The sequence below is a fragment of the Xenopus laevis genome, chromosome 8L, assembly GCF_017654675.1.
Source record: "Xenopus laevis strain J_2021 chromosome 8L, Xenopus_laevis_v10.1, whole genome shotgun sequence".
NCBI lineage: Eukaryota > Metazoa > Chordata > Amphibia > Anura > Pipidae > Xenopus > Xenopus laevis.
In genome coordinates this window covers 3,190,826-3,215,650 of record NC_054385.1, presented here as the reverse complement: position 1 = coordinate 3,215,650, position 24,825 = coordinate 3,190,826, and the positions used below count along the sequence as shown (strand labels likewise).

Genomic DNA, 24,825 nt, shown 5'->3' with positions numbered 1-24,825 from the left:
ATGTTAGAGCTTGGTGTAATTGAACCTTCTATAAATTTGTGTTCACCAGTAGTATTGGTTCCAAAAAAAACGATGGTTCTATACGTTTTTGTGTTAAATTCAGGAAAATAAATCTCATATCTAAATTTGACTTCTACCCAATGGCACTCATTGATGTTAATCAATTTATCTCTACCATTGACCTGTCAAAAGGTTTTTGGCAAATACCCTTCGATCCAGAGTCACGAGAGAAAACAGCATTTGTAACAAGCCAGGGACTCGACCACCGGAAAAAGTGGGCTCTAGGTTTTACAGAAACTAAATATTTGGGTTATATTCTAGGAAATGGCAAGGGAAAACCATAAATTGAAAGCTATTGCCTAGATTCTCCAACCAAAAACAAAGAAAGGGGTACGTTCGGTCCTAGGTTTGGTTGGTTATGATCGGAGATTACTGCCAAATTTCTCAGAAATTGCTGCTCCATTAACTGATCTCACTAAAAAGAATTGCAAAGACCAAGTTATATGGAGTCCACAATGTGAAGAAGCGTTTCAGAAGCTTAAAGACATGTTAGGTACTAAACCGGTTCTCAAGAGTTCTAATTTTGATTATAGATATAGAGTAAAAACGGATGCATCTGAGAAAGGTTTAGGTGCTGTACTGAGTCTAGAAATTGATGGAGAGGAGCACCCTGTGTTCTACATCAGCCAGAAGCTATTCCCTAGAGCAGTGATCCCAACTAGTAGCTCGTGAGTAACATGTTGCTCCCCAACCCCTTGGATGTTGCTCCCAGTGGCCTCAAAGCAGCAGCTTACTTTTGAATTCCAGGCTTGGAGGCAAGTTTTGGTTGTATAAAAACCAGGTGTACTGCCAAACAGAGACTCTTGTAGTCTGCCAGTCCACATAGGGGCTACCAATAAGCCAATCACAGCACTTATTTGGCACCCCAGGAACGTTTTGCATGCCTGTGTTGCTCCCCAACTCTTTATTTTTGAATGTGGCTCACGAGTAAAAAAGTTTGGGGACCCCTGCCATAGAGAAACAAGCTATAGTGTCATTAAAAAAAGTGTGTTTAGCAATAATGGGCACTAGAGTCATTAAGATGTTACCTACTAGGTCAAGAGTTTTCCTTGGTGACTGATCATCACCCACTTATATGGATTAACAGAATGAAGGCTAAAAATGTAAGTTACATGATGGCACCTTGCAAACCAACCATTTAGACTTACAGTTCACCACCAGCCGGGTAGTCAACATCACAATGATGACTATCTAGATATGGTGCAGGAACTGAAAATGAAGGAAAAGGTCTCTCTTGGAGGAAACGCACGTTGATATCAGTACCGATAAGCTTGTTTGATTATTTTTGAAGAAGGTCAGTGTCTGACAAAGACACCAGGGGCCCACCCAAAAACCTTTGACCAGGGGCCCACCAATTAATCTTAGACCAGGGGCCCACTCTTAGTGCTGTTCTTCCTCTCCTCTATTCTTTTTTGTTTTTTCTTTATAATCCATTGAATAATAGGTTATAGTATGTAAAGAAAAGAGAATAGGAAAATAGAGGTTGAGTGAGGAGGGGAAGAAAATAATGCTTAGAGTGGGCTCCTGGTCCAAGGGGTTTTTTGGATGGGCCCCCTGGTCCAAGGGGTTTTTTGGATGGGCCCCCTGGTCCAAGGGGTTTTTTGGATGGGCCCCCTGGTCCAAGGGGTTTTTTGGATGGGCCCCCTGGTCCAAGGGGTTTTTTGGATGGGCCCCCTGGTCCAAGGGGTTTTTTGGATGGGCCCCCTGGTCCAAGGGGTTTTTTGGATGGGCCCCCTGGTCCAAGGGGTTTTTTGGATGGGCCCCCTGGTCCAAGGGGTTTTTTGGATGGGCCCCCTGGTCCAAGGGGTTTTTTGGATGGGCCCCCTGGTCCAAGGGGTTTTTTGGATGGGCCCCCTGGTCCAAGGGGTTTTTTGGATGGGCCCCCTGGTCCAAGGGGTTTTTTGGATGGGCCCCCTGGTCCAAGGGGTTTTTTGGATGGGCCCCCTGGTCCAAGGGGTTTTTTGGATGGGCCCCCTGGTCCAAGGGGTTTTTTGGATGGGCCCCCTGGTCCAAGGGGTTTTTTGGATGGGCCCCCTGGTCCAAGGGGTTTTTTGGATGGGCCCCCTGGTCCAAGGGTTTTTTGTATGGGCCCCCTGGTCCAAGGGTTTTTTGTATGGGTCCAAGGGTTTTTTGTATGGGCCCCCTGGTCCAAGGGTATTTGGATGGGCCCCCTGGTTTAAGGGTATTTGGATGGGCCCCCTGGTTTAAGGGTATTTGGATGGGCCCCCTGGTTTAAGGGTATTTGGATGGGCCCCTGGTGTCCAAGTCCGACACTGACTGTTGCTGGCCAGTAAACTGTGTAAATAGTTATGTATATAATTTACATAAATACTTTGTTTAGGTGTAAATTAGTTTTGGTTAACAAACTGAGGCCTGATTTGTTTGAAACCTGTGGCTCAGCTGTGCTGACAGTGTATGTAAATTCACTAAAACAATGGTTTGTGTTTGCAACATGTTAATACACACGAGTGTGAATGGAAAGCTTTACTTTTATATATAATCATGCAATTGAATGTACAAAGGTTCATGGAGTACTTACCTAGAGCTCCCTGAGAAGCCACTTGCTAAAGGGGTGGGCAGCCTCTCTTAATGGCTATTTATAGGGTAGATGCTGATCACATGGTGTCTGTATGGAGTAGTATGGACGCTATATAAAGCTGCAGACTGAAATCATTAGGAGTCTGTGTTAAGCCTTTGTGATTGGTTGTTGTAGAGCTCAGGTGTGTGCTTGCTGGCCCCCTGCTGGTGAGAGTGTAAACTGCATCTTTTCACATTCATTTCTGCATTTGCTTAAAAATCGAAAAGCACAACTTTTTCCACTGAAGATCTGCCTGGCGACAGAACTGACACTTTAATAAATATCCCCCTTAGTCACTGCCCCTACCTGTCCCCATCCACGGGCCAAGTTAAAGGTGGTGCAGGGGGTGAATGGAAACAATTTGTGTTCATAGACGAGAGCATTCGGTTGGTTTAGGGTTTAGATTTGGGTTTTAGACTTTAATGCAGGATTGTGGCCAAATACATACACTGGGGATTTGGTGAATCTCTAATTAAAAATAACAAAGGAAGTAACAACAGGAACCTAAGCCCCCCGTGTTATATCAATATCACCCACATGTGACTGAACCCCAGCACCCCCACTTCTGCATGTCACACGTCTCCAATGTGTGATCCCTTTGTTATTTATATTATAGGCAAATAAAGACGTTATTGTGATAAACAAGTAAAAGAGGAACAGTCAGAATAGAATAAAAGAAAAACATTTTCATTGTTACTCTGCACAGTTTCCCCCAGGGGAAGTCTAAGAAATCTCACTGGTCATTTTCACTTCCACTTTATATGATTATCTGCCTCTATTTACCTATTCCCTACACTAAAACCCTTATTCATCTCTGTATTCACATACACAGGGAACTCTGAGTATCACTCATGTATTATAAGGAGTAATGTACCCCCTACTGTAAATGATAAGGATATTAGAAGTCACTGAGGGGTTGTTCTGTGACCATATAAAGGTACAAGGCTGCAGGCTGAGTTATACAGGGAACTCTGAGTATCACTCATGTATTATAAGGGATAATGTACCCCCTACTGTAAATGATAAGGATATTAGAAGTCACTGAGGGGTTGTTCTGTGACCATATAAAGACACAAGACTGCAGGCTGAGTTATACAGGGAACTCTGAGTATCACTCATGTATTATAAGGGATAATGTACCCCCTACTGTAAATGATAAGGATATTAGAAGTCACTGAGGGGATGTTCTGTGACCATATAAAGGCACAAGGCTGCAGGCCGAGTTATACAGGGAACTCTGAGTATCACTCATGTATTATAAGGGGTAATGTACCCCCTACTGTAAATGATAAGGATATTAGAAGTCACTGAGGGGTTGTTCTGTGACCATATAAAGGCACAAGGCTGCAGGCTGAGTTATACAGGGAACTCTGAGTATCACTCATGTATTATAAGGGATAATGTACCCCCTACTGTAAATGATAAGGATATTAGAAGTCACTGAGGGGTTGTTCTGTGACCATATAAAGGCACAAGGCTGCAGGCTGAGTTATACAGGGAACTCTGAGTATCACTCATGTATTATAAGGGATAATGTACCCCCTACTGTAAATGATAAGGATATTAGAAGTCACTGAGGGGATGTTCTGTGACCATATAACGGCACAAGGCTGCAGGCCGAGTTATACAGGGAACTCTGAGTATCACTCATGTATTATAAGGGGTAATGTACCCCCTACTGTAAATGATAAGGATATTAGAAGTCACTGAGGGGTTGTTCTGTGACCATATAAAGGCACAAGGCTGCAGGCCGAGTTATACAGGGAACTCTGAGTATCACTCATGTATTATAAGGGATAATGTACCCCCTACTGTAAATGATAAGGATATTAGAAGTCACTGAGGGGTTGTTCTGTGACCATATAAAGGCACAAGGCTGCAGGCTGAGTTATACAGGGAACTCTGAGTATCACTCATGTATTATAAGAATTAATGTAGCCCCTAGTGTTTACTGTCTAATATATAGTGGTTGTGAGAGGGTTAATGGGCTGGCTAGTCTCACCTGGGGCTAATTAATTTGCAGGGGCTGATGGGAAGGTGAGAGTGAGAGGAGCTTCATTGTGTTGTGGCTCCTGGAAATATATGGATTGTTTCTGTGGGTAACACAAAGGTTAGTGAATGGCTCAGCTGTTATTTTGTTTTTCTGACATGAATCCCGTTCCATGTGACGGACTCATTCCCTGAGTTTAGTGAGAGCCGGAGCAGCACAGGATTCCTTTGTGTTGTTTTCTTTATTCACCTGGAACTGCCACAGACACTGGATTTTACATGGTCATTTGTACTGACCCCCGCTGCTCACCGTATAGTCCGTGTGGGATCTTTTATCCGGAATGCTCAGGCTTCTCTGGATAAGGGGTTTTATCTTTAACATTTAAATCTATTAATAAAACATCAAATAAACCCAATGAGATTGTTTTGCCCCAATATGGATTTGTGCTTCTCTATTCCCATCAAGTACATGGGACTGTTTTATTATTACAGAGAAAAACAAAATCAAGGAAAAAATAAATTATTTCCTTAAAATGGACTGATAATGGGGGGAGGGGTGCCTTCCTGTAATTCAGAGCTTTCTGAATAAGGGATCCCACTCCTGTGTGTGTGTGTGTGTATATATATATATATACGTCATTTTAACATAGGCAGGAACTTATCCCTTATTATTCTGATCCTGGGTAAATTTACTTTATCAGGGATTCTTTAGCCCCTAATAATTTGACATTTTCGTCTCCAGTAGAACATAGTGCAGATAATGGATCCCTTATCTTATACCCGTTATCGAATAAAGGTCCAAACTACAGGAGGCCCATGTCCGATAGAGTTATTTTCAAGTGTTACATTTAATATAAACTTCATGCAATGATTTACAGTTTGGTGAGCTAAATTATGGAAAGATCCCTTATCCGGAAAACACCAGTTCCTGAACCGTTCCAGGTTTTTAAAGGTCAAATCGCCTCTTTTTCCGATCAGTTGGGGTTCTGCAGACCCAGCAGTACAAAAGACACTCTCTGATTGGTCGGAATGAAAGGAAGCCATGATACTCGTACTAACCGTTTCCCAACCCACTTTCGGCTCACTGTGTAATGGAACCCATCACTTGTTCTTATGTGAAATAATCACTGCTGGGTCTGCTCTCCAGAGAATTACCTGGCCGCTTGCTACCCGACCCTAACCTAGTGAGCTTCCATATTTATAGGCCCGCCCTTCCCGTCCCACTGTGACATCACAAAGGGAGGGTGCAAATCTATAAAAGGAAACCCAACATTGTCACTCTCACGGGCAGATTTAATGGATCAACAGATATCTTAGATCAAGTAGCTCAGGCTAGCAAGGGAAATAAATATTAAAAATCTCTCAGTCCAGTTGGATTCTACTGGTCCTTGGACCTAGGCCTCAGACATTATACTTTCATTGGGACCCCTTGCAGAACTTATTAGATCTAATAACATTGGTAGGGAAATCATAGGTAAACGTCAACCATAAGCAATGTATGTTCTCCGCTTTAGTCCTCATGACCATAATCAGACCCTTAACGTCTCTTCCTAATCCTATCAGCACTCTGGATATGGTCTAAAAAAGACAATCATGATAAATCTAAAGGTCCCCATACACTACCGAGTCGGCAGCTTATTGGCCCGTTTGTGGGGCCATCCGATGGGCGTCCCAGATTCATATCTGCCTGAAAGTGGGGAAGATGCTGATCAGGCAGGTTAAAAAATCCCATTGGATTACGGCCGCGTCTTTTGGTTCATGCGGTCCCACGATCCAACTGCCCCATTGCCTCCATTCTGATCCCATGGTTGTGCCCTAGGGCCCCCGATCAGATCAGCCTGATATCGCCCACCTCAATGTGGGCATATCGGGGAGAGATCTGCTCGTTTGGGGACATCACCAAACGAGCGGATCTCCCTGTGTATGGCCACCTTTAAGTTTATAGTAGAACGTGTATGAAGAGGAACCACATCTCCTTTACTTCCTGCTGTTCCGCCCATTTGGGATCTTTATATGCAGATCCCCCTTCAAGATGGGTTTCAAATTTGCATTTTATCCACCCTGTCCTGGCTCCCAATGGTGATGAGGCCACACAACAGAGGTCATTTACATTCTCACCAAGGCAAACGTGCAAGAGAACTAAAGGTGACCATACATGGACATATTTTTAGCCATTGATTCGGCTCCTTCAGGCCACTCTGATGGGTCTATCCAACGGTGGATGTAGTGATGACCACATTGTCTGGTTGATGTGGCCTTGGCCAGAGTCTGTATCCCTCTGTTGTGATCCTATGGTATAAGGTGGCCATACACGGGCAGATAAAGCTGCCAATATCGGTCCTTTCGATTAATTCGGCGGTTTATCTGCCAGTGTATGGGGGACTTCCCGATTGATATCTGGGCACGGTATCGATCAGGAAGGTTTAATTTTTCCGCTGAATTTTTCAAGGGTCGAATGTTCGGATTACCCCGATGTAGCCCTGTCATAGGTGGGCATATTGGGGGAAAGATCACCTCGTTTGGAGACGTCGCCAGACGAGCAGATCTTTATGTATGACCAGCTATACACGCGCCAAATATTGTACAATATTATCTGTGCATCTATGGCCACCTTAAAGCTGCCCATAGACATGCAGATTTGCCTTCATATCGGACAAACGATCGTTCGGTGCCATCTCCCGACCTGCCACTAACCATTCAGATCAAATAAAGTCCTAAAAGAACAGATGAGCCGATGTTCTGCCCCTGATCCCAATCGTACGAAAGTTATTTTCGACAAAAGCTGGTGACAGTCTCCCTCTGATTTAGTGAGATCGGCAATACACGCAGAGATATTATCAGTAGGCAACAGAAATTTTCTAACCTGTCCGATCGTCTGAACGACCGATCGATGTGGCACAAAAAATGTCAAGAAACTCCGCACACAGCCCGAAGCGGATATTTCTACGATCAAATCTTTGTATCTACAGCCAGCTTAAGTCTGAGGTCTAAACCATCAGATCAGATGATATCGGCCACATAAAGTTGGACACATTGGGAAAAGATCAGTTCCTTTACCAACCTGCCCAAAACAGAAGATCTTTTAATGTATGTTCATCTTAAGTTGCACAAGAGTGTCCCCCACACACTCAAATACTGTTGTCCCCCATTGTATTCCTTTCAGAAACTGGGAATATGGGGGGCACTTGTTTCATGTTTCCTTCCCTAGATGTATTGTTACTAGAGGAACATCAGTGGAGTAACTAGATGATACTGGGCCCCACAGCAAATTAATTTTATGGCCCCCAACATTTCCAGAGGTTGTCCTGTTTTACCAATATATATTGACATTTCTCATTAATTAGGGCATCATAGGCCCCCTATACCTCCTAGGCCCCCCTGCAGCCGCAGGGTCTGCTTCCTCTGTAGTTACTCCCCTGAGGAACATCTATGATCCAGAGCAGGAGACAGAGATCTCATCCAATGCCCCAGGATAATTTCATTGGCTGCAGGAAGTAATCCATGTATGAATGTCATTAAATGTGAATTTGCTTTGGTCTGTGGGTTAATATTTACCGTATCAGTTGGCAGGGTTTCTCTTTCTGACCAGAGTTTTGCTTTATTTCAGGACAATGAAAGAATTCTGGGGACATTTGGGGCTCTCACATGGAAGGTAAGTCTATATGTATGGATGCCTCCATAAACTAGATGTATCATTCTAGATTCTATACGCCGGGGTGCACTATATAAATGTATATATGTAGGGAGGTTTTTGTAGTCACCACAAGGTGTCAGATGGAACACACACATCACACTACACTAGACGGTGACCATTGTGTTTATTTTACTTCAAGTACTTAGAGTTATTCTAGAGCTGCCCATTCACTATAATTACCCCTTACGTGGGCAAGAACTGATTCTGAACTGACCGTAGCTTATTGATGGCAAAGCATTCTGGGGGATGATGACGTATTTGTTACATGTAGAGTAGGGCAAAAGGTTCCTCGACCCCAAAACTATTTAAGGCTCTAAATGAATCTGTAAAGTCGACGCAGACCTACTTACCCTTCATTCTGTTTGTAGAGCGTCAGGATAAAAAGGCTAATGAGGTCAGCACAGTGGTTAACAAGGCTGCTTTGTGTGCTGGGGTCCTAGGTTTGATCCCAGCCAGGACATTATCTGCAAGGAGTTTGTGAGTTCTCCCTATGTGCTCTGGCTTGATCCTACACTTAAAATACAAAGATACAGAGCCATAACATATGATGGCGCTCAAGGCAAGACCCCATCATCACCCTGCCAGTCCCCCCACAAGGCAACTCTCCCATTGAACTCTAACTTTCCCCTGCTGCTCGGCATCTCTCCTACCACCCCATTAGCCACTTGGCAACTCTTAGCCCACCCCCTCACTTCCTCCCTTGCCACTTACCTTGTCCCCAACCCAATGGGCAACTGAGAAGAAGACTGGGGCTAGAGGCAGCAGAGGCACATACTAGGGTCCCAGTGTTCCCACCTCCATCTGCCCCTGTTGCCTACGACTAGTTCCAGCCCTGAGAAGAGCACTCCCCTTTATTTTATTTGAGGGTTTACACGCACTTTAAGCTTGTTGCTACTATTGCTTGTGTTTTTTAGTATTCCAACTCTCCATTCAACTGTCTATAGCACCACCTTAGATCTTCCTAGAGAGGTCTCTTCTTATTGACAGTTCCCCCGTGCAACCCTATGAACAACCATAAAAATGCAGCACAATGAAACGTATGAAGAAGAGCTCCATATGAATTCTCTCAGAGGCAATGGCACTATTTTGAGCGGTTTTCAACTTGGTGGGGACAGTATGACAAAGCACCATATAGTCCCCTTTCATTCAATTGAACGGGAATCAGCTGAAAGTACATAGCTATGTATACTAGGCAAGCATGCATTTTGTTGTAACCAGCTTTTAATTACTATCATTTAAACCTGTCACAATATAATTAACCAGACACACTCCAAAACATCCATCATCTGGTCAATTTAAACTTTTTTAGCATCTTGTTAACATTCCTAATTAAGGAGTCATTATACTTCCATATAGTTTTATCTTCAATTAGAGACTCCCTCGGTAGGTTTGCCTGCAGGGGGCCTCTACAGTGATAGACCAGGGCAGTTTCTAGGGGGACATATTTAGAGTTTCTGTACTGTTTCAGGGTAGAGTGAACAGACGTTTGGACCACTGCCCTCGGATCCACTATCATCTTCCGTGCATTGAAGTAATCAGGTCTGTCTGGTTCCCGGTGTATAAACTGGAGTAAATTAAACCCTGGGACCCCATTCCATGAAGATGTATTGGTGAAATTTCCATTGGAAACCTCAGTTTGAGGGAAAATATGGTTTTCAAAGAGGAAGATTCCCACATCTGGGTTTTCCCATTGAAGACTTTCCATCATGTTGTCCCAAGTCCGGTGCTTGAAGGGCAGAATGATTTCATCCTGGTCATTGAGTACAACAAACTTGCTGGAGTACATGTTCCTGTAAATACAGTCATTTAGTGTCAGTATCTGCCCATAATAACCAATTTCCGTGTCATCGTTGAGATATTGCCAATTATGAGATACTTTCAGGTATCGCTGTATCTGCCAGGGGATCACCTCCACCGTCCCTTCCTTGGTGTAGTACTGAAGGACCTCCTCCATCTGTCGGCTGCAATTGTTAAGGTAGACCGTGACTTTTTGGGCGCCCAGTATCTTATACATTTCCATAGTCTGGATGAACTGCAGGACGTTGCCGTAATTCCCAAACATGGCGGAGAAACAGACGGTGAAGTTGGCCGTCCTTTTTTCCTGCACTCTATTTCGAATTTTGAACGTGGTAAGACTGCCGGGTTCTTCAGACGGAGACCAGTGAACTGAGACGTGTGTCGGCGCACAGTCGGGAGGTTCAGAACAAATGATATCCGCTAAACCATAGGGGAAGCCAAACCGGTCTGAATGAATATTTATCACTGCCCTGACTGTGTACAGAATGTTATCGGAAGTACAACAGAAGTAGCAGTAAAGTTCCTTCACGTCTCTATGGTGAACAATCCCCAAGATTCGGACAATGTTCTTCTCTCGGTTGTCATAGTATGGGGCAATGACATAGGCTTTGGTGTCCTTCAGTGGTGTGATAGTATCCCGGGGCAACTCGCCGCTACAAGACTCGATCCTTCTCCAGGAAATTTTTGACTGAAATTTCATTGGCCAGTGAAAGCTGAAGGACAAAACAAGGCATGCTATGCCAACGGTACATCCGAAGAAGCAAAGTCTTCTTGCATGCAACATACTATCTCCAGCTGGGCATATCAGTCCTTACCTGCAAACAAACAGGAGATTTATTAGGATGTAAAATAAGTGGCTTTCTCCACACTCATTTGTACGTTACATCTTGGTTAAGCCACACCCCATGCTAGAGCCGTTTAGAGCCTTAATTTTTTAATTCTTCCACTTAAAACACAGTCATGCTAGTACACATCATGAGATGATGTACCTGGGCAGCACCTTCCAGTTCATAATTACAATGGATCATCTAATTGACTTGCACTAACCCAGCTGTATTCATGCTGTAGATAGGGGTTATAGAGTATTTGTTTTAAAGACTGATATTTGTGGTCTACTACATTTCTTTACTGGGGAACCAGTGGCTGGGGACCCTCCTTGCTGGGTATCCTTGCAATCATCTTCATTCACGTAGTAGAGTTAAGAGCCGGACTTTGAGGAAAAAGCCAACCTTTTGGCTCTTCTGTTTAATGCGTTGGCCACTGGATTTCGAAGAAAGAAAAAGGACTGAAGAGGATGGCTCAGTCGTAAGTGCCCCAGGCTCACGAAGTTAACAGAAGAACCAGCCCGGGGTATCAGCTAAATCATTACAATCTTTGGGGGGTACGCTAACATTTGGTACCCCTTTCCTTCTATTGCTCAGAGCTCTCTCTCTCTTATTTTTTTCTCCCTTTTAGTTTTCATGAAATCAACTACTATTGATGTAGCGAGTGCTTCCTAAAGCATGTCTGCTCGATAACTTTGTTCTTATCACAATGAGTTATGGAACGGAGTCGAGAAAAGCCAGTAGGAGCCACTTAAGCGTCTGCGGTTCTGTTCTGGCCCCCACTCATGCATATTTATGATGTTATTAGAATTAAACCACTTGCTTTCATGAAAACAAAGTGAGAAAAAAAAGTCATGTGATCTGCAGAAATGCTCAGAAGAGCAAACTGATATTTGGTTGAGTTGAAGGGTACATGTATATGTATGGTTGCTCCTTACTGGATTGTTTTCTCTTTATCAGGAGGATCACTTGCCAAACATGTGGTGAAGTGCGATGACCTGGTATATTATAATAATTATTATTATTATTATTATCAGCATGTGCCACTCCCTAATCTTGTTTTCCATCTATGACTTGGTGCAATTGCAAAGGATCTGGCAAGCTGATTGTTTAAAGGGACCACGCACCAGTAGGAATGGAGCCTTGTGAAACCTGAACAGGTAGTGGTGACTTGTGCAAACCTCGGAAAAGCCAAACTGTTCAGGTCATAATCAAAGGGGTCATGCCTAACTAGTAATGTGCAGGTTGAAACGTATTCATGCCAACTCTAACTCTACCGAGGCCAACTTGTCTCACTGCTTTATACTCATCATCCAAATTCCTATCTGTGATGTCACTGGAGGGGGTGAATATATAAAGGGCTAACTCAGGTCCATCTCCTGTCCCATGGCTGGACCCATCACAGCACCAAATTAAGGAGAAGGGAAGTACTCATACCCAGAGGAGGAAAAGGGCCCTTCAGTTCGCATGGATGGCCCTTCAAGTTGAATTCCCCAGATGCCCCAGTCTGACCCTGCCTGTAATCCCATGTTTTCTACCAGGAGTGCATCATGGTTTCCCTGCAGGAGCCTGCTAAGTAGCATGCACAGAAAGTTGCGAGGAACTTTTTTCCAGATCACAACGAAAGAAAAGAAGTTCATGATATTTGCGCTCTTACAACTACCAAGACTATATACACATATATACTATATGCACAATCTGTGTTGGGTAAGGTGCCTGTAGCAAACATTAGCTTAGGTTGTGGAGCACCAAGAGAACAAGCAACCACTTCTGATGGTGTCTCTTTGGGTTTACTGTTATCATTGAATTTCTTCTTCCTTTACAGCAGTGTTATTGTGTACATGTTGGTGTATTTTGGGATAAATGCTAAGCATGCAGAAGCAAGGCACACACCCTGAGCTGTACTTCATTATTGTTGCATGGGGTTAGTCTTTGTGGTGTTGGCCGTGTCCAGTGATACAAGGCTTGCCATAGGTGGAGATAGGGCCTCATGCTGACTGTAGTCCATTTGTGGTACACGTGGAGATCTAACGGATCAGGTCAATGCTGGCTCAACCTGGTTTCAATGCGTTGACAGGAGACTCTAGTAGGGTCATGATAATAAGCCTTTAATATTAAGCCCATAATGAATGTTTCTCCCACTTGGAAAATGAGCAAAATAGCAACTTGTATGAGTTTGCGTGGGGTTCTTCTCAACCAAACTGATGCTGGCCTCTTATTAGCCTGACCTTTAGCTTGCAAGTCAATGACTCGAGATTCCGTTACAACCATTGTCTCTCCGCATCCTGAAATATAACTGGAAATTGTTCACTATCCCCTCTGTCAGCACCTCTTTCTTCACTTTCATTTCCTCTTCATGCAGATTTTGATCAAAAGGTCTGCTGTATCTTTTAGGGTGAGGCTCCCTTTTGTAGCATGTGTGAATTTAAAAAATAACTGTCAGATCAGTAAAGGTGCCACACTTACACTGAATCGCCTTTTGAAGCGTCGGGTGCACAGCTGTGTTCCTCTCCGCCAAGGAATATATCCACAATAAAGCAATAAATCCAGCAGCACTCCCATATGTGAATCAATTATTTATTTATGCCATTAGCAGAGCGACGTTTTCGGGCTATTCCAGCCCTTTATCAAGTTCTTGATAAAGGGCTGGAATAGCCCGAAACGTCGCTCTGCTAATGGCATGAATAAATAATTGATTCACATATGGGAGTGCTGCTGGATTTATTGCTTTACTGGAAAATGTTCTATAGGTTTTAGCATGGTATGAATTTCTTACTGAGCTTCTGTTATAGAACAGGGGGAAGGAAGTGGGTTGTGAGTGGTAACCAGCCGGATATCAGAAGCACAGGGTGATAAAGAACGCTGTTAGTTCTGCATGTGAAGTAACAGAAATACTGAGATACTTCTGCATACTGCTCAATATGTTTACAAACCTACATGCAAAATATTTCCATTTTGACCTATGGAGAACCTTCTCTAATCAACACCAACTCTCTGGGGTAAATGCCTCTCATCTATGCCCATTAGGCAGTTGGAGGAGGGTTTACATTTGTTTTCCAAACTGTGTGTGCCTGCCCATCCCCCCCAAATTTGAAGCAGTAGAAGTCGGAGGCAAGGCTGAAGGCCTTAGACCAGGGGTCCCCAACCTTTTTGATCCATGAGCAACATTCAGATGTTCAGCTGGGGAGCAACACAAGCATGAAACAATTTCCTGGGTGAAGGCAAATAAGGGCTGTGATTGGCTATTAATGGCTTCTATGTGGACTGGCAACCTTCTGGAGACTCTGTTTGGCAGTACATCTGGTTTTTATGCAACCAAAACTTGCCTCCAAGCCAGGAATTTAAAAATAAGCACTTGATTTAAGACCACTGGGTGCAACATCCAAAGAGCAGGGGAGCAACATGTTGCTCACGAGCTACTGGTTGGGGATCACTGCCTTAGACTATGGTTTGGTTGCAAAGGTGACCTTAACCCAAAAAAGTCTGAAGGCCTCCTGAAAGGTCTTGGTGCTCTGAGTCTTAATCCTGGAGCAATGGCTAGGGTTGCCCACTTTGAAGACTAGGTTGGGTGGCTATGGGGATAGTGGCAAACCCTAGATTAAAATGTTAGTAGCTACAGTAAGTGGGATTTATGGCAGCCACATTGCTATATTCATTACATTTGATGTATTCTTCCTCTTAATATAATCCCTGTGCATCTACATGGCCTCCTCCCTCCCCACTTACATTCTCAGGATGGGCATTTGTCTGAGTCATTTCTGGCCAATAACCCACTCCCGGTTCATCTGAGGCTATGGTGCCAGATCCAGCATATCAATACATTACCGTTAATGTCAGTCCTCCTTAATCCACCCAACTATTTACTAATCTGCTTTCTCTTGTTTGCTTTCTCTTTGTTGTTGAGGCATCATCTTACATCCTTAGTGTTTGCAGTTTCATCAGATGATAAATGGGAACGTCTGTCTTCTACCAAACAGGCAGCTATTAACTGTGAATAGACACATTCGTTTAACCCGCTAAATATAAGAAGTGCTGCCAAAGAGACACAAATTAGCAGAGCCTATTTCCATCGACATTCCAAATCAGAGGCTCCCAAACAAAGCGTTGGACACATTGGAGAGGTCCTTTCTGGAGGAGAAGAATAGCAGCGGTGGCATCTAAACAAGGGGCATCCCAGCAACACCCCTCAAAGACATTGCAATTACGATCTTACCAGTATGATCATTGGTTTCAATACACACGTGTAGAGCTGAATGGTCAGATATACTGATAGAAACCATAGAATTCTACCTGTATCTGATGATCCACCACTAACAATGGCCGATCCACATGCCGACTGATATCCAAGTCTTCTGCTGATATTGGTCGGCTTGTCTCCCACCATACACACTGAATATTGTATGAAAATTTTTTCGTACAATATTATAGGTGTGTCTCTGGCCACCATTAGTCCATCCATCCCAGATCTTGCCCCACGTATACTAAGCTTGCCACAATTGCATTATGTTATATCGATAAGCTTGCAATCACACTAATGAGCATGAAAATGGACTTCAAAGAGCAACTGGCAAAAAGCCTAGGCTAACTGCCACCTAGACTTTATAGTGCCTTGTTATCATGTCATTGGCCTGGCTCTGTGGTGGGGATTCAAAGACAGGCTTATATTTAGGGTAAATATCCATGATCTCCTTTCATAATGTGAAGTTTAATCATAAACCACACGGCCATTCACGTGCTCACTTTGGAGCATACACTAGTGGTAGGGTTGTCTCCTTTATATTGTCTTCCACCCAGACGGGGACTTTAGCAGGTGGTCGGATGGTGTCGAGAGACGGGGGTGGGGATGTAATCGGGGGGGGGGGGTAAGTTGTAACACGGAGTTGTCTTCTAACTGGTTGTGTATTCTTTGTCTTCCATGGCAGATGGTGAGTTTAACTGGAAATATTGGGAAGGTGCGGCGTTGTAAGTAGTGCAGCTAATATTTACTTAAAGGACACTTATAAGCTACACACATTCCAATCCTGTTAAAATGACCTTACAATATATATTTTTTCCATTACTTTGTGTTTTTCTACAATGCATTCTACAGAGCATTCTGTCCCAGTGGCTGCACAGATCCTATCTGATCCCCATTGTAAGCAGCAGTCCTGTCCTGCTTTATGGCAGCTGAGATTCTAGCTATCTGTATAACAGAACATTCTGTCCCAGTGGCTGCACAGATCCTATCTGATCCCCATTGTAAGCAGCAGTCCTGTCCTGCTTTATGGCAGCTGAGATTCTAGCTATCTGTATAACAGAACATTCTGTCCCAGTGGCTGCACAGATCCTATCTGATCCCCATTGTAAGCAGCAGTCCTGTCCTGCTTTATGGCAGCTGAGATTCTAGCTATCTGTATAACAGAACATTCTGTCCCAGTGGCTGCACAGATCCTATCTGATCCTAATTGTAAGCAGCAGTCCTGTCCTGCTTTATGGCAGCTGAGATTCTAGCTATCTGTATAACAGAACATTCTGTCCCAGTGGCTGCACAGATCCTATCTGATCCTCATTGTAAGCAGCAGTCCTGTCCTGCTTTATGGCAGCTGAGATTCTAGCTATCTGTATAACAGAACATTCTGTCCCAGTGGCTGCACAGATCCTATCTGATCCCCATTGTAAGCAGCAGTCCTGTCCTGCTTTATGGCAGCTGAGATTCTAGCTATCTGCATAACAGAACATTCTGTCCCAGTGGCTGCACAGATCCTATCTGATCCCCATTGTAAGCAGCAGTCCTGTCCTGCTTTATGGCAGCTGAGATTCTAGCTATCTGTATAACAGAACATTCTGTCCCAGTGGCTGCACAGATCCTATCTGATCCCCATTGTAAGCAGCAGTCCTGTCCTGCTTTATGGCAGCTGAGATTCTAGCTATCTGTATAACAGAACATTCTGTCCCAGTGGCTGCACAGATCCTATCTGATCCCCATTGTAAGCAGCAGTCCTGTCCTGCTTTATGGCAGCTGAGATTCTAGCTATCTGTATAACAGAACATTCTGTCCCAGTGGCTGCACAGATCCTATCTGATCCCCATTGTAAGCAGCAGTCCTGTCCTGCTTTATGGCAGCTGAGATTCTAGCTATCTGTATAACAGAACATTCTGTCCCAGTGGCTGCACAGATCCTATCTGATCCCCATTGTAAGCAGCAGTCCTGTCCTGCTTTATGGCAGCTGAGATTCTAGCTATTTGTATAACAGAACATTCTGTCCCAGTGGCTGCACAGATCCTATCTGATCCCCATTGTAAGCAGCAGTCCTGTCCTGCTTTATGGCAGCTGAGATTCTAGCTATTTGTATAACAGAACATTCTGTCCCAGTGACTGCACAGATCCTATCTGATCCCCATTGTAAGCAGCAGTCCTGTCCTGCTTTATGGCAGCTGAGATTCTAGCTATCTGTATAACAGAACATTCTGTCCCAGTGGCTGCACAGATCCTATCTGATCCCCATTGTAAGCAGCAGTCCTGTCCTGCTTTATGGCAGCTGAGATTCTAGCTATCTGTATAACAGAGCATTCTGTCCCAGTGGCACAGATAGAAGAAACCATTTACAGTAGCCGCCAGTCTATCAACCCCCCCTTCCTTCCTGAGAATGATCCGACTACTATTTTAGGTACAAGCAGAACCTCATGACCGTTCACTGTTTGTTTAAATAAACTGAACTTGTTGGGACAGTCAATGATCCCTCATACAGGTCTGTGGGTTACACCACCAAACGCAGCAGGATTTATGTGAATAAAGTTGTGTCGCAGCAGAGAAAATGTGTCGTTCTCTCTGGGGAGCAGCTGGAATGATTTCAGTCGTACAAACGACACACACAAACACACACACTAGTGATATAATATATTCTAGAAATCATAATCCCTGTCACAAACTTCCCAGAAATAAGGTATTTGCCTAATGTTCCTCTGTAGGTTGAAATGGACCCGAAAACAGAATTTACATAGAATTTTTCTCTATTTAAGGATTTCTAAACAGTGGGTCAGGGTACAAAAATTGTTTAGGTTTGGATCTCCCGAGAACCCCTGAAATGTATTGCAAAATGTGATTGAGACAAGGAGCATAAAGAGATGATTGGGTGACATTTGGGTCCCGTGAGAAGTTAAAGGAAAGAAGCCGCTTACCTGAAGGCTGAGTGATCTCTTCATTGGGCACAGACACGCGACAATACAAGGAAGTGAGTGTAATTAAGTAAATGGCAGCCAGAGCTTCTCGTTAGTGACTTTCAACATGAAACATATTTCATTAGTCCGTCATACCCCTCCCATGTACAAAGTCATTCTCTCCTAGTGCTTCATTCTCCCACTATTGTCCCAGTGTCTCCTCTAGTGCAGTAAGGAGAACCTGTAGTGCAGACAGGGGGCAGAGCTTAGAGTCTTGGCCGTGCCTTTATCTGATGGGGAGGATAATGTGCAACTTCTATCCAGATAAATCGTCATCTCCTGAATTCATTTCTTGCAGTAAAACACAGATTATCCACGTTTGCTTTGTATTGCTGCAACTGCACAGACACAAAATAATCAGAATTAATTTTTTCAACTGCCATAAAGCAGGACAGGACTGCTGCTTACAGTGGGGATCAGATAGAATCTGTGCAGCCACTGGGACAGAATGTTCTATTATACAGATAGCTAGAATCTCAGCTGCCATAAAGCAGGACAGGACTGCTGCTTACAATGGGGATCAGATAGGATCTGTGCAGCCACTGGGACAGAATGTTCTGTTATACAGATAGCTAGAATCTCAGCTGCCATAAAGCAGGACAGGACTGCTGCTTACAATGGGGATCAGATAGGATCTGTGCAGCCACTGGAACTGAATGGTCTGTTATACAGATAGCTAGAATCTCAGCTGCCATAAAGCAGGACAGGACTGCTGCTTACAGTGGGGATCAGATAGGATCTGTGCAGCCACTGGGATAGAATGTTCTGTTATACAGATAGCTAGAATCTCAGCTGCCATAAAGCAGGACAGGACTGCTGCTTACAATGGGGATCAGATAGGATCTGTGCAGCCACTGGGACAGAATGTTCTGTTATACAGATAGCTAGAATCTCAGCTGCCATAAAGCAGGGCAGGACTGCTGCTTACAATGGGGATCAGATAGGATCTGTGCAGCCACTGGGACAGAATGTTCTGTTATACAGATAGCTAGAATCTCAGCTGCCATAAAGCAGGACAGGACTGCTGCTTACAATGGGGATCAGATAGGATCTGTGCAGCCACTGGGACAGAATGTTCTGTTATACAGATAGCTAGAATCTCAGCTGCCATAAAGCAGGACAGGACTGCTGCTTACAATGGGGATCAGATAGGATCTGTGCAGCCACTGGGATAGAATGTTCTGTTATACAGATAGCTAGAATCTCAGCTGCCATAAAGCAGGACAGGACTGCTGCTTACAATGGGGATCAGATAGGATCTGTGCAGCCACTGGGACAGAATGTTCTCAGGCCCGGATTTGTGGGGAGGCCACATAGGCCGGGCCTAGGGCGGCACATTTAAGGGGGCGGCATGCCGCCCAGCCACTCTGTGGGGAGCCTGTGCTCCCCGGTGCTCCGGCGCTTTTGCGCCAGCGTGTGGTAGTGTGGGCAGGCGCTAGGAACACGCGGAACGCATGGTCCAGTGAATCCGGTGCTGAATGTTCTGTTATACAGATAGCAGAAAGATGTGGTAACAGTCAGAAACACATGGAGTGTCAGTAAGGTTTCTGAAAAGGGAAGTTTTTGTGCAGTTGTAGATTTCGACAGAATTGTAGATGAAATCAAACCCTTGTTTGCTAACCAATTCAGAATTAGGTGGGTCCTTTGGGTTTTATTTCATTTTCCCATAAAAAAAATGATAAAAACATTGTAACTCTAAGCAGGTATATACAAAACTCGAAGTCTATTTCTGCCCTCCACCCATATACTGTATAGGCCCCTTCCTTTTGCAATACTGGGGGCTTGCAGAACCTGACCTCAACCCAACTGAACCCCTGTGGAATGAATTGGAACCCCCGGCTGTGAACCTGATCCCCAACATCAGTGCCCACTCTTGAATGAATGAATGAATGGAAGCAACTCCCAGCAACAACTCCCAGCAAGAATGTTCCAACATCTAGTGGAAACATTCCCAGAAGCCCCGGGGCAGTTATAGCAGCAAATGGAAGGCAACTGCATATTAACCCCATTGGTTTGGGAGGCAGGGGTGCTAATACATTTGGCCATATATTGTATGGAACTTCTCTTGGTTACCCTTTTAGAGCCCTGTAGATTCTATGTTTCCAGTTGGCTTTCTCACCTTGGCCTTAGCCTTGTCCCTGTCCAGGAGAATTTTCTTTTTTGCTTTAGATTCTCGTCTGTTTGGGAAACTGGCCCAACTCATATAGGGAAAGAGGTGTCACTAAATAGCTTAATAATAACCTAATTATTTGTAACAACTGACTCCTGAGGGCTATTATCATTATTTGACTCACATTGGAAGAGCACAAGGACATTTATGAAAATGAGACACAATTAACATGGTTACGGTCTTACATAGGCTTTTTATTGTCTATTTAGAGTTATTCCCGCATTCCATTTGGCCCTGAAACAAATTCTCTTAGGGCTGTTCCTCTGCTCTATTATTTTTAATTTTGATTTTTTTTTTTAACCCGTAGTAACTCGTAATGTTCAGCTTGTCAAAAATTCTATCTGGACCCAACTCTAACCCACCTGCTCCCAACCCGCACCCGCCCCAAACCCATCAGGCCTATCTCTGACATCACAAGCCGGAGCTGGAGCTTCTAGTGCCATGTTTCACTTCACACACCATGTGACCCCAGCATTAAGGTGTTTACTTTTCAATGAAGCTTGACGTTGCTGTTTGTCCTCTTTCAAAAATAGCTGAAGGGTGATAAATGGATGTGGGAAAGTGTGGGAAAAATACAGAGAATAGTCACTGCTCCTCAATGAAAACACCAAACAAACCAGTGCCAGGCCAGGATTTACTTTGTATGCAACTCCCTGCCAATCTTGTTGGATTGCTGCTCATGTTCCAAACTGGTGAGGTTACTCAATGTGTTCTAATCCTTCCTCATCCTACCAGAATAAATCAGAAGTCACTAAGATGTCCCATCATTAGATCAAGTTGTGGTTCCCAAACTTTGGGACAGCCCTAGGCCAAGAGTAGTTGCTTTGGGCCAGTCTGTAGCCAAGTTAGCATAAGATTTGAGGAAAGTGTTTTTGCTCTCCCAAATACTCAAATGGAACCCATTCATAGTCAGGTATTGGGGTTGGAGTCCTAGGTATTTTTAAACTGATTCAGCAGAGTTTTCATATGTCTGTTATGAGCTAAGTGTCTTAAAGGGTCCATGATGATACCTTGGAGCTCAAAGTGGAGTTTGAACTGGAGAAGTCTGAAAAAACTCTCATACAAAGGAGATGACATTTAGCTGCTTGATAACAGGAGCAATGTCCTTTTGTGTGACGAGAAGTGTGGCCAGAGCAGGTGATATATTGGTATAGCTAACAGGAAAGTAGTTGGCAATGCCTTGACTATTGTTCTTAACATTATGGCGCCACGAGAGAAGATATTAAAGGCTGTGGCCAGTCTGCCAGACAAAACTGAAGCCGTAAGTTTATAATAATCTAGTAACAAATGGAAGCTGTATCCTCAAAAGGCCAACTACTGAGGACGTTTATTTTTTTGCCAATTAAACCACCAGGTGCTGCAGATAAGGTAGAGGCTTGAGAGCTGATCTAATGATTTATTTGATATAGCACTGACATATTCCCTAGAGCTGTACAGAGATCATACATAATTAATCACGGAACTTGCTAATGTCCCTGTTACATTCTTGTCTCAGATAAGACTCTCCGAACTACTGTATAAGGGAAACACATGGAAAGGACTGTACCCAGTTCTAGGTGCCACAAGGTGGAGACCTCCTTGTTTGGCCAAAAGTCAGTCAGATGTCGTAAGGGCAGGTTTAAAAATCCAATGGGATGGAGAAGCACTTCATTTGAGGACCACATGGTTCTTTATGTGCCAAGCTTGCTGAGACTCTGGCAAGAATATGCTATGGGAAAGGGACGGGAAAGTCCTCCAGCTTCATTTCATTTATACAACGTGAATTTAATCTTTCTGATCATCCCGAGCAACGTGACATCTTAATAAATAATGACCCCGCACAAGGCCAGGTGGAAGCCTTTGTCTGAAATCTGTTTTTAGCTGTTCCTGTCTATGCCCTTGGGGCCTGCTCTGCTGATTAGTCTCTCTGTTCCATAAAGCAATTGTTTGGATTGTTACACAAACTCATTATAGAGGTGTGGCTGAATATTCAAATCCTTGGGAGATGTGTGTGTGATTTTTAAACACACAAGGACTCCGTTACCTATTGGATAGGCACCAATGTTGGCAAGCTTAAGGTTCCAAAAGTACATCCCTTAGGGCGCAATTCGGTTAGCTCTTTGTTGGTACATGCAGTCCAAGGCAGCCCTGTGCTAGAGGAGATTAGTAACTACCTTGAGCAGGTAGTGGGTCAGGGGCTTAGGTAGATGGGCCAGGAGCTACATTTAAAGGGATACTGTCATGGGAAAAAAAAACATTTTTTCAAAATGAATCAGTTAATAGTGCTGCTCCAGCAGAATTCTGCACTGAAATCCATTTCTCAAAAGACGAAACTGATTTTTTTATATTCAATTTTGAAATCTGACATGGGGCTAGACATATTGTCAATTTCCCAGCTGCCCCAAGTCATGTGACTTGTGCTCTGATAAACTTCAATCACTCTTTACTGCTGTACTGCAAGTTAGAGTGATATCACCCCCTCCCTTTCCCCCCAGCAGCCAAACAAAAGAACAATGGGAAGGTAACCAGATAGCAGCTCCCTAACACAAAAGTACATCCCTTAGGGTGCAATTCAGTTAGCACTTTGTTGGTACATGCAGTCCAAGACAGCCCCAAGTCACATGACTTGGGGCAGCTGGGAAATTGACAATATGTCTAGCCCCACTTCAATCACTCTTTACTGCTGTACTGCAAGTTGGAGTGATATCACCCCCTCCCTTCCCCCCCCCCAGCAGCCAAACAAAAGAACAATGGGAAGGTAACCAGATAACAGCTCCCTAACACAAGATAACAGCTGCCTGGTAGATCTAAGAACAGCACTCAATAGTAAAAACCCATGTCCCACTGAGACACATTCAGTTACATTGAGAAGGAAAAACAGCAGCCTGCCAGAAAGCATTTCTCTCCTAAAGTGCAGGCACAAGTCACATGACATGGTGCAGCTGGGAAATTGACAATATGTCTAGCCCCATGTCAGATTTCAAAATTGAATATAAAAAAATCTGTTTGCTCTTTTGAGAAATGGATTTCAGTGCAGAATTCTGCTGGAGCAGCACTATTAACTGATGCGTTTTGAAAAAAAACATGTTTTCCCAGAGCCGGGCCAACCCGGCCAGGCGCCCTAGGCAACTGTGCGCGCTTGACTGCACATGCGCGAAATAGGTGCACGCATGCGCAGAAGAGCATTTATGCACACGCCACCAGCGGCAGACGGGACCGGACAAGGGGTAGGCGACAGAGCAGGTACGTGCCTGGCGCTCCCTAAGCTTTGCACCCTAGTCACATGCCTACTCTGCCTACCCCTATTTCCGGCCCTGATTTTTCCCATGAAAGTATCCCTTTAAGGATATTTCAAATATACTAGCTACTACACTGCTGTTGAATTTGTAATACCGGCCTGGATAGGTGTTTTACCGGTAAAAAACTGTCCAGGTGGCAACCTTAGGTGGTGGTGGCATCATGCTGTGGGGCTGCTTTTCATGAGCAGGAACCAGGCAATCTGTTAAAATAGAAGGAAGAATGGATGGGGCAAAGTACAGGGAAATAAAGCAAGAGAACCTGTTTCACTTGCTAAAAAGACTGAACTTTGATGACCCAAGGCCACCATACTACCGGAGTGGCTTAAGAACAAAAAGGTATCCTGTAGGGTCACTCACTAGGCAGTTTGTTTAAGGATTTGACTTTGGGTTCATTTGGGAAAAACAAATGATGTACAATGAGTGATTGTCCCCTCAATGGTCCAGTTGGACCGTTATCAAGAACTGCAGCCAAAATTGGCGGCAATGCAGTCACTTAGGTAGTTTGCCTCTTGTTGGCATTGAAAGCAATACGTGTATTAATGACAACTCATTATTGAAACATTTTTATTTTGCAATAATACACACGATTCTCTGTATCTTTGGGGCAAATTCACTAAGATTCGTAGTTGCGCCAGGCGTAACTTCGCCGCACTCCGCCACACTTCGCCAGGCGTAGTTTCGCCAGCGCTTCGCAAATTCACTAAAATCCGAAGATGCTCTCAGGGGTAGCGTAAGGTTGCAAAGTTGCGCTAGCGTTGATTCGCTAAGCGAAGCGAAGTTACGCTAGCGATGGTTAATTTGCATACAGCGCCAAATTCAAATTTCAATGGAGGAATACGTAGAATCACTACAAATGCCTGGGAAACCTTCAAAACATCAAATAAAAATTGTTATTTTGCCCTACACATGTGCCCACTGTCTAGGTAAGTTGCCATGAGTCAGGAAATGTAGGGGGGAAGGAGGGGAGCCCCAAAAAAAATTTCGATCTTTTTCAGCCTATCACCCATAATGTAGAAAACACGCCAGCGTTTTTTGGGACTTAGAAAAATTTTTGACTTTTTTTGAAGCAATCCCTATCTACTCTATTGCCCTTCGCCTGGTCTGAGGTGGCGAAGGAAGTCTGGCGTAAAAGGTAGCGTTCAGTACACTGCGCGCGTTAGTGAATTTGCGTAGTTATGTCCCTAGCGAAAATTCACCAGGCGTAAGGGTGCAAAGTAACACTAGCGAATCTACGCCAA

The 24,825-nt window shown here is 44.0% G+C and overlaps 1 protein-coding gene across 1 annotated transcript; it reads right to left on the bottom strand.

Moving 5' to 3' along the window:
* Positions 1-9,524: 9,524 nt before the first annotated feature.
* Positions 9,525-18,344, bottom strand: LOC108699507. Its single transcript, XM_041572320.1, has 2 exons — positions 18,101-18,344; positions 9,525-10,933 (listed from the first exon to the last, which is right to left on the bottom strand). Exon 2 carries the CDS (start codon positions 10,900-10,902, stop codon positions 9,604-9,606), a length of 1,299 nt encoding a protein of 432 aa, XP_041428254.1. The 5' UTR covers positions 10,903-10,933; positions 18,101-18,344; the 3' UTR covers positions 9,525-9,603.
* Between the last annotated feature and the right edge of the window lie 6,481 nt (positions 18,345-24,825).

Excerpts from the sequence above, each read along its gene's own strand:
- LOC108699507 (XM_041572320.1), bottom strand. The coding sequence starts at position 10,902 with ATGTTGCATGCAAGAAGACTTTGCTTCTTCGGATGTACCGTTGGCATA.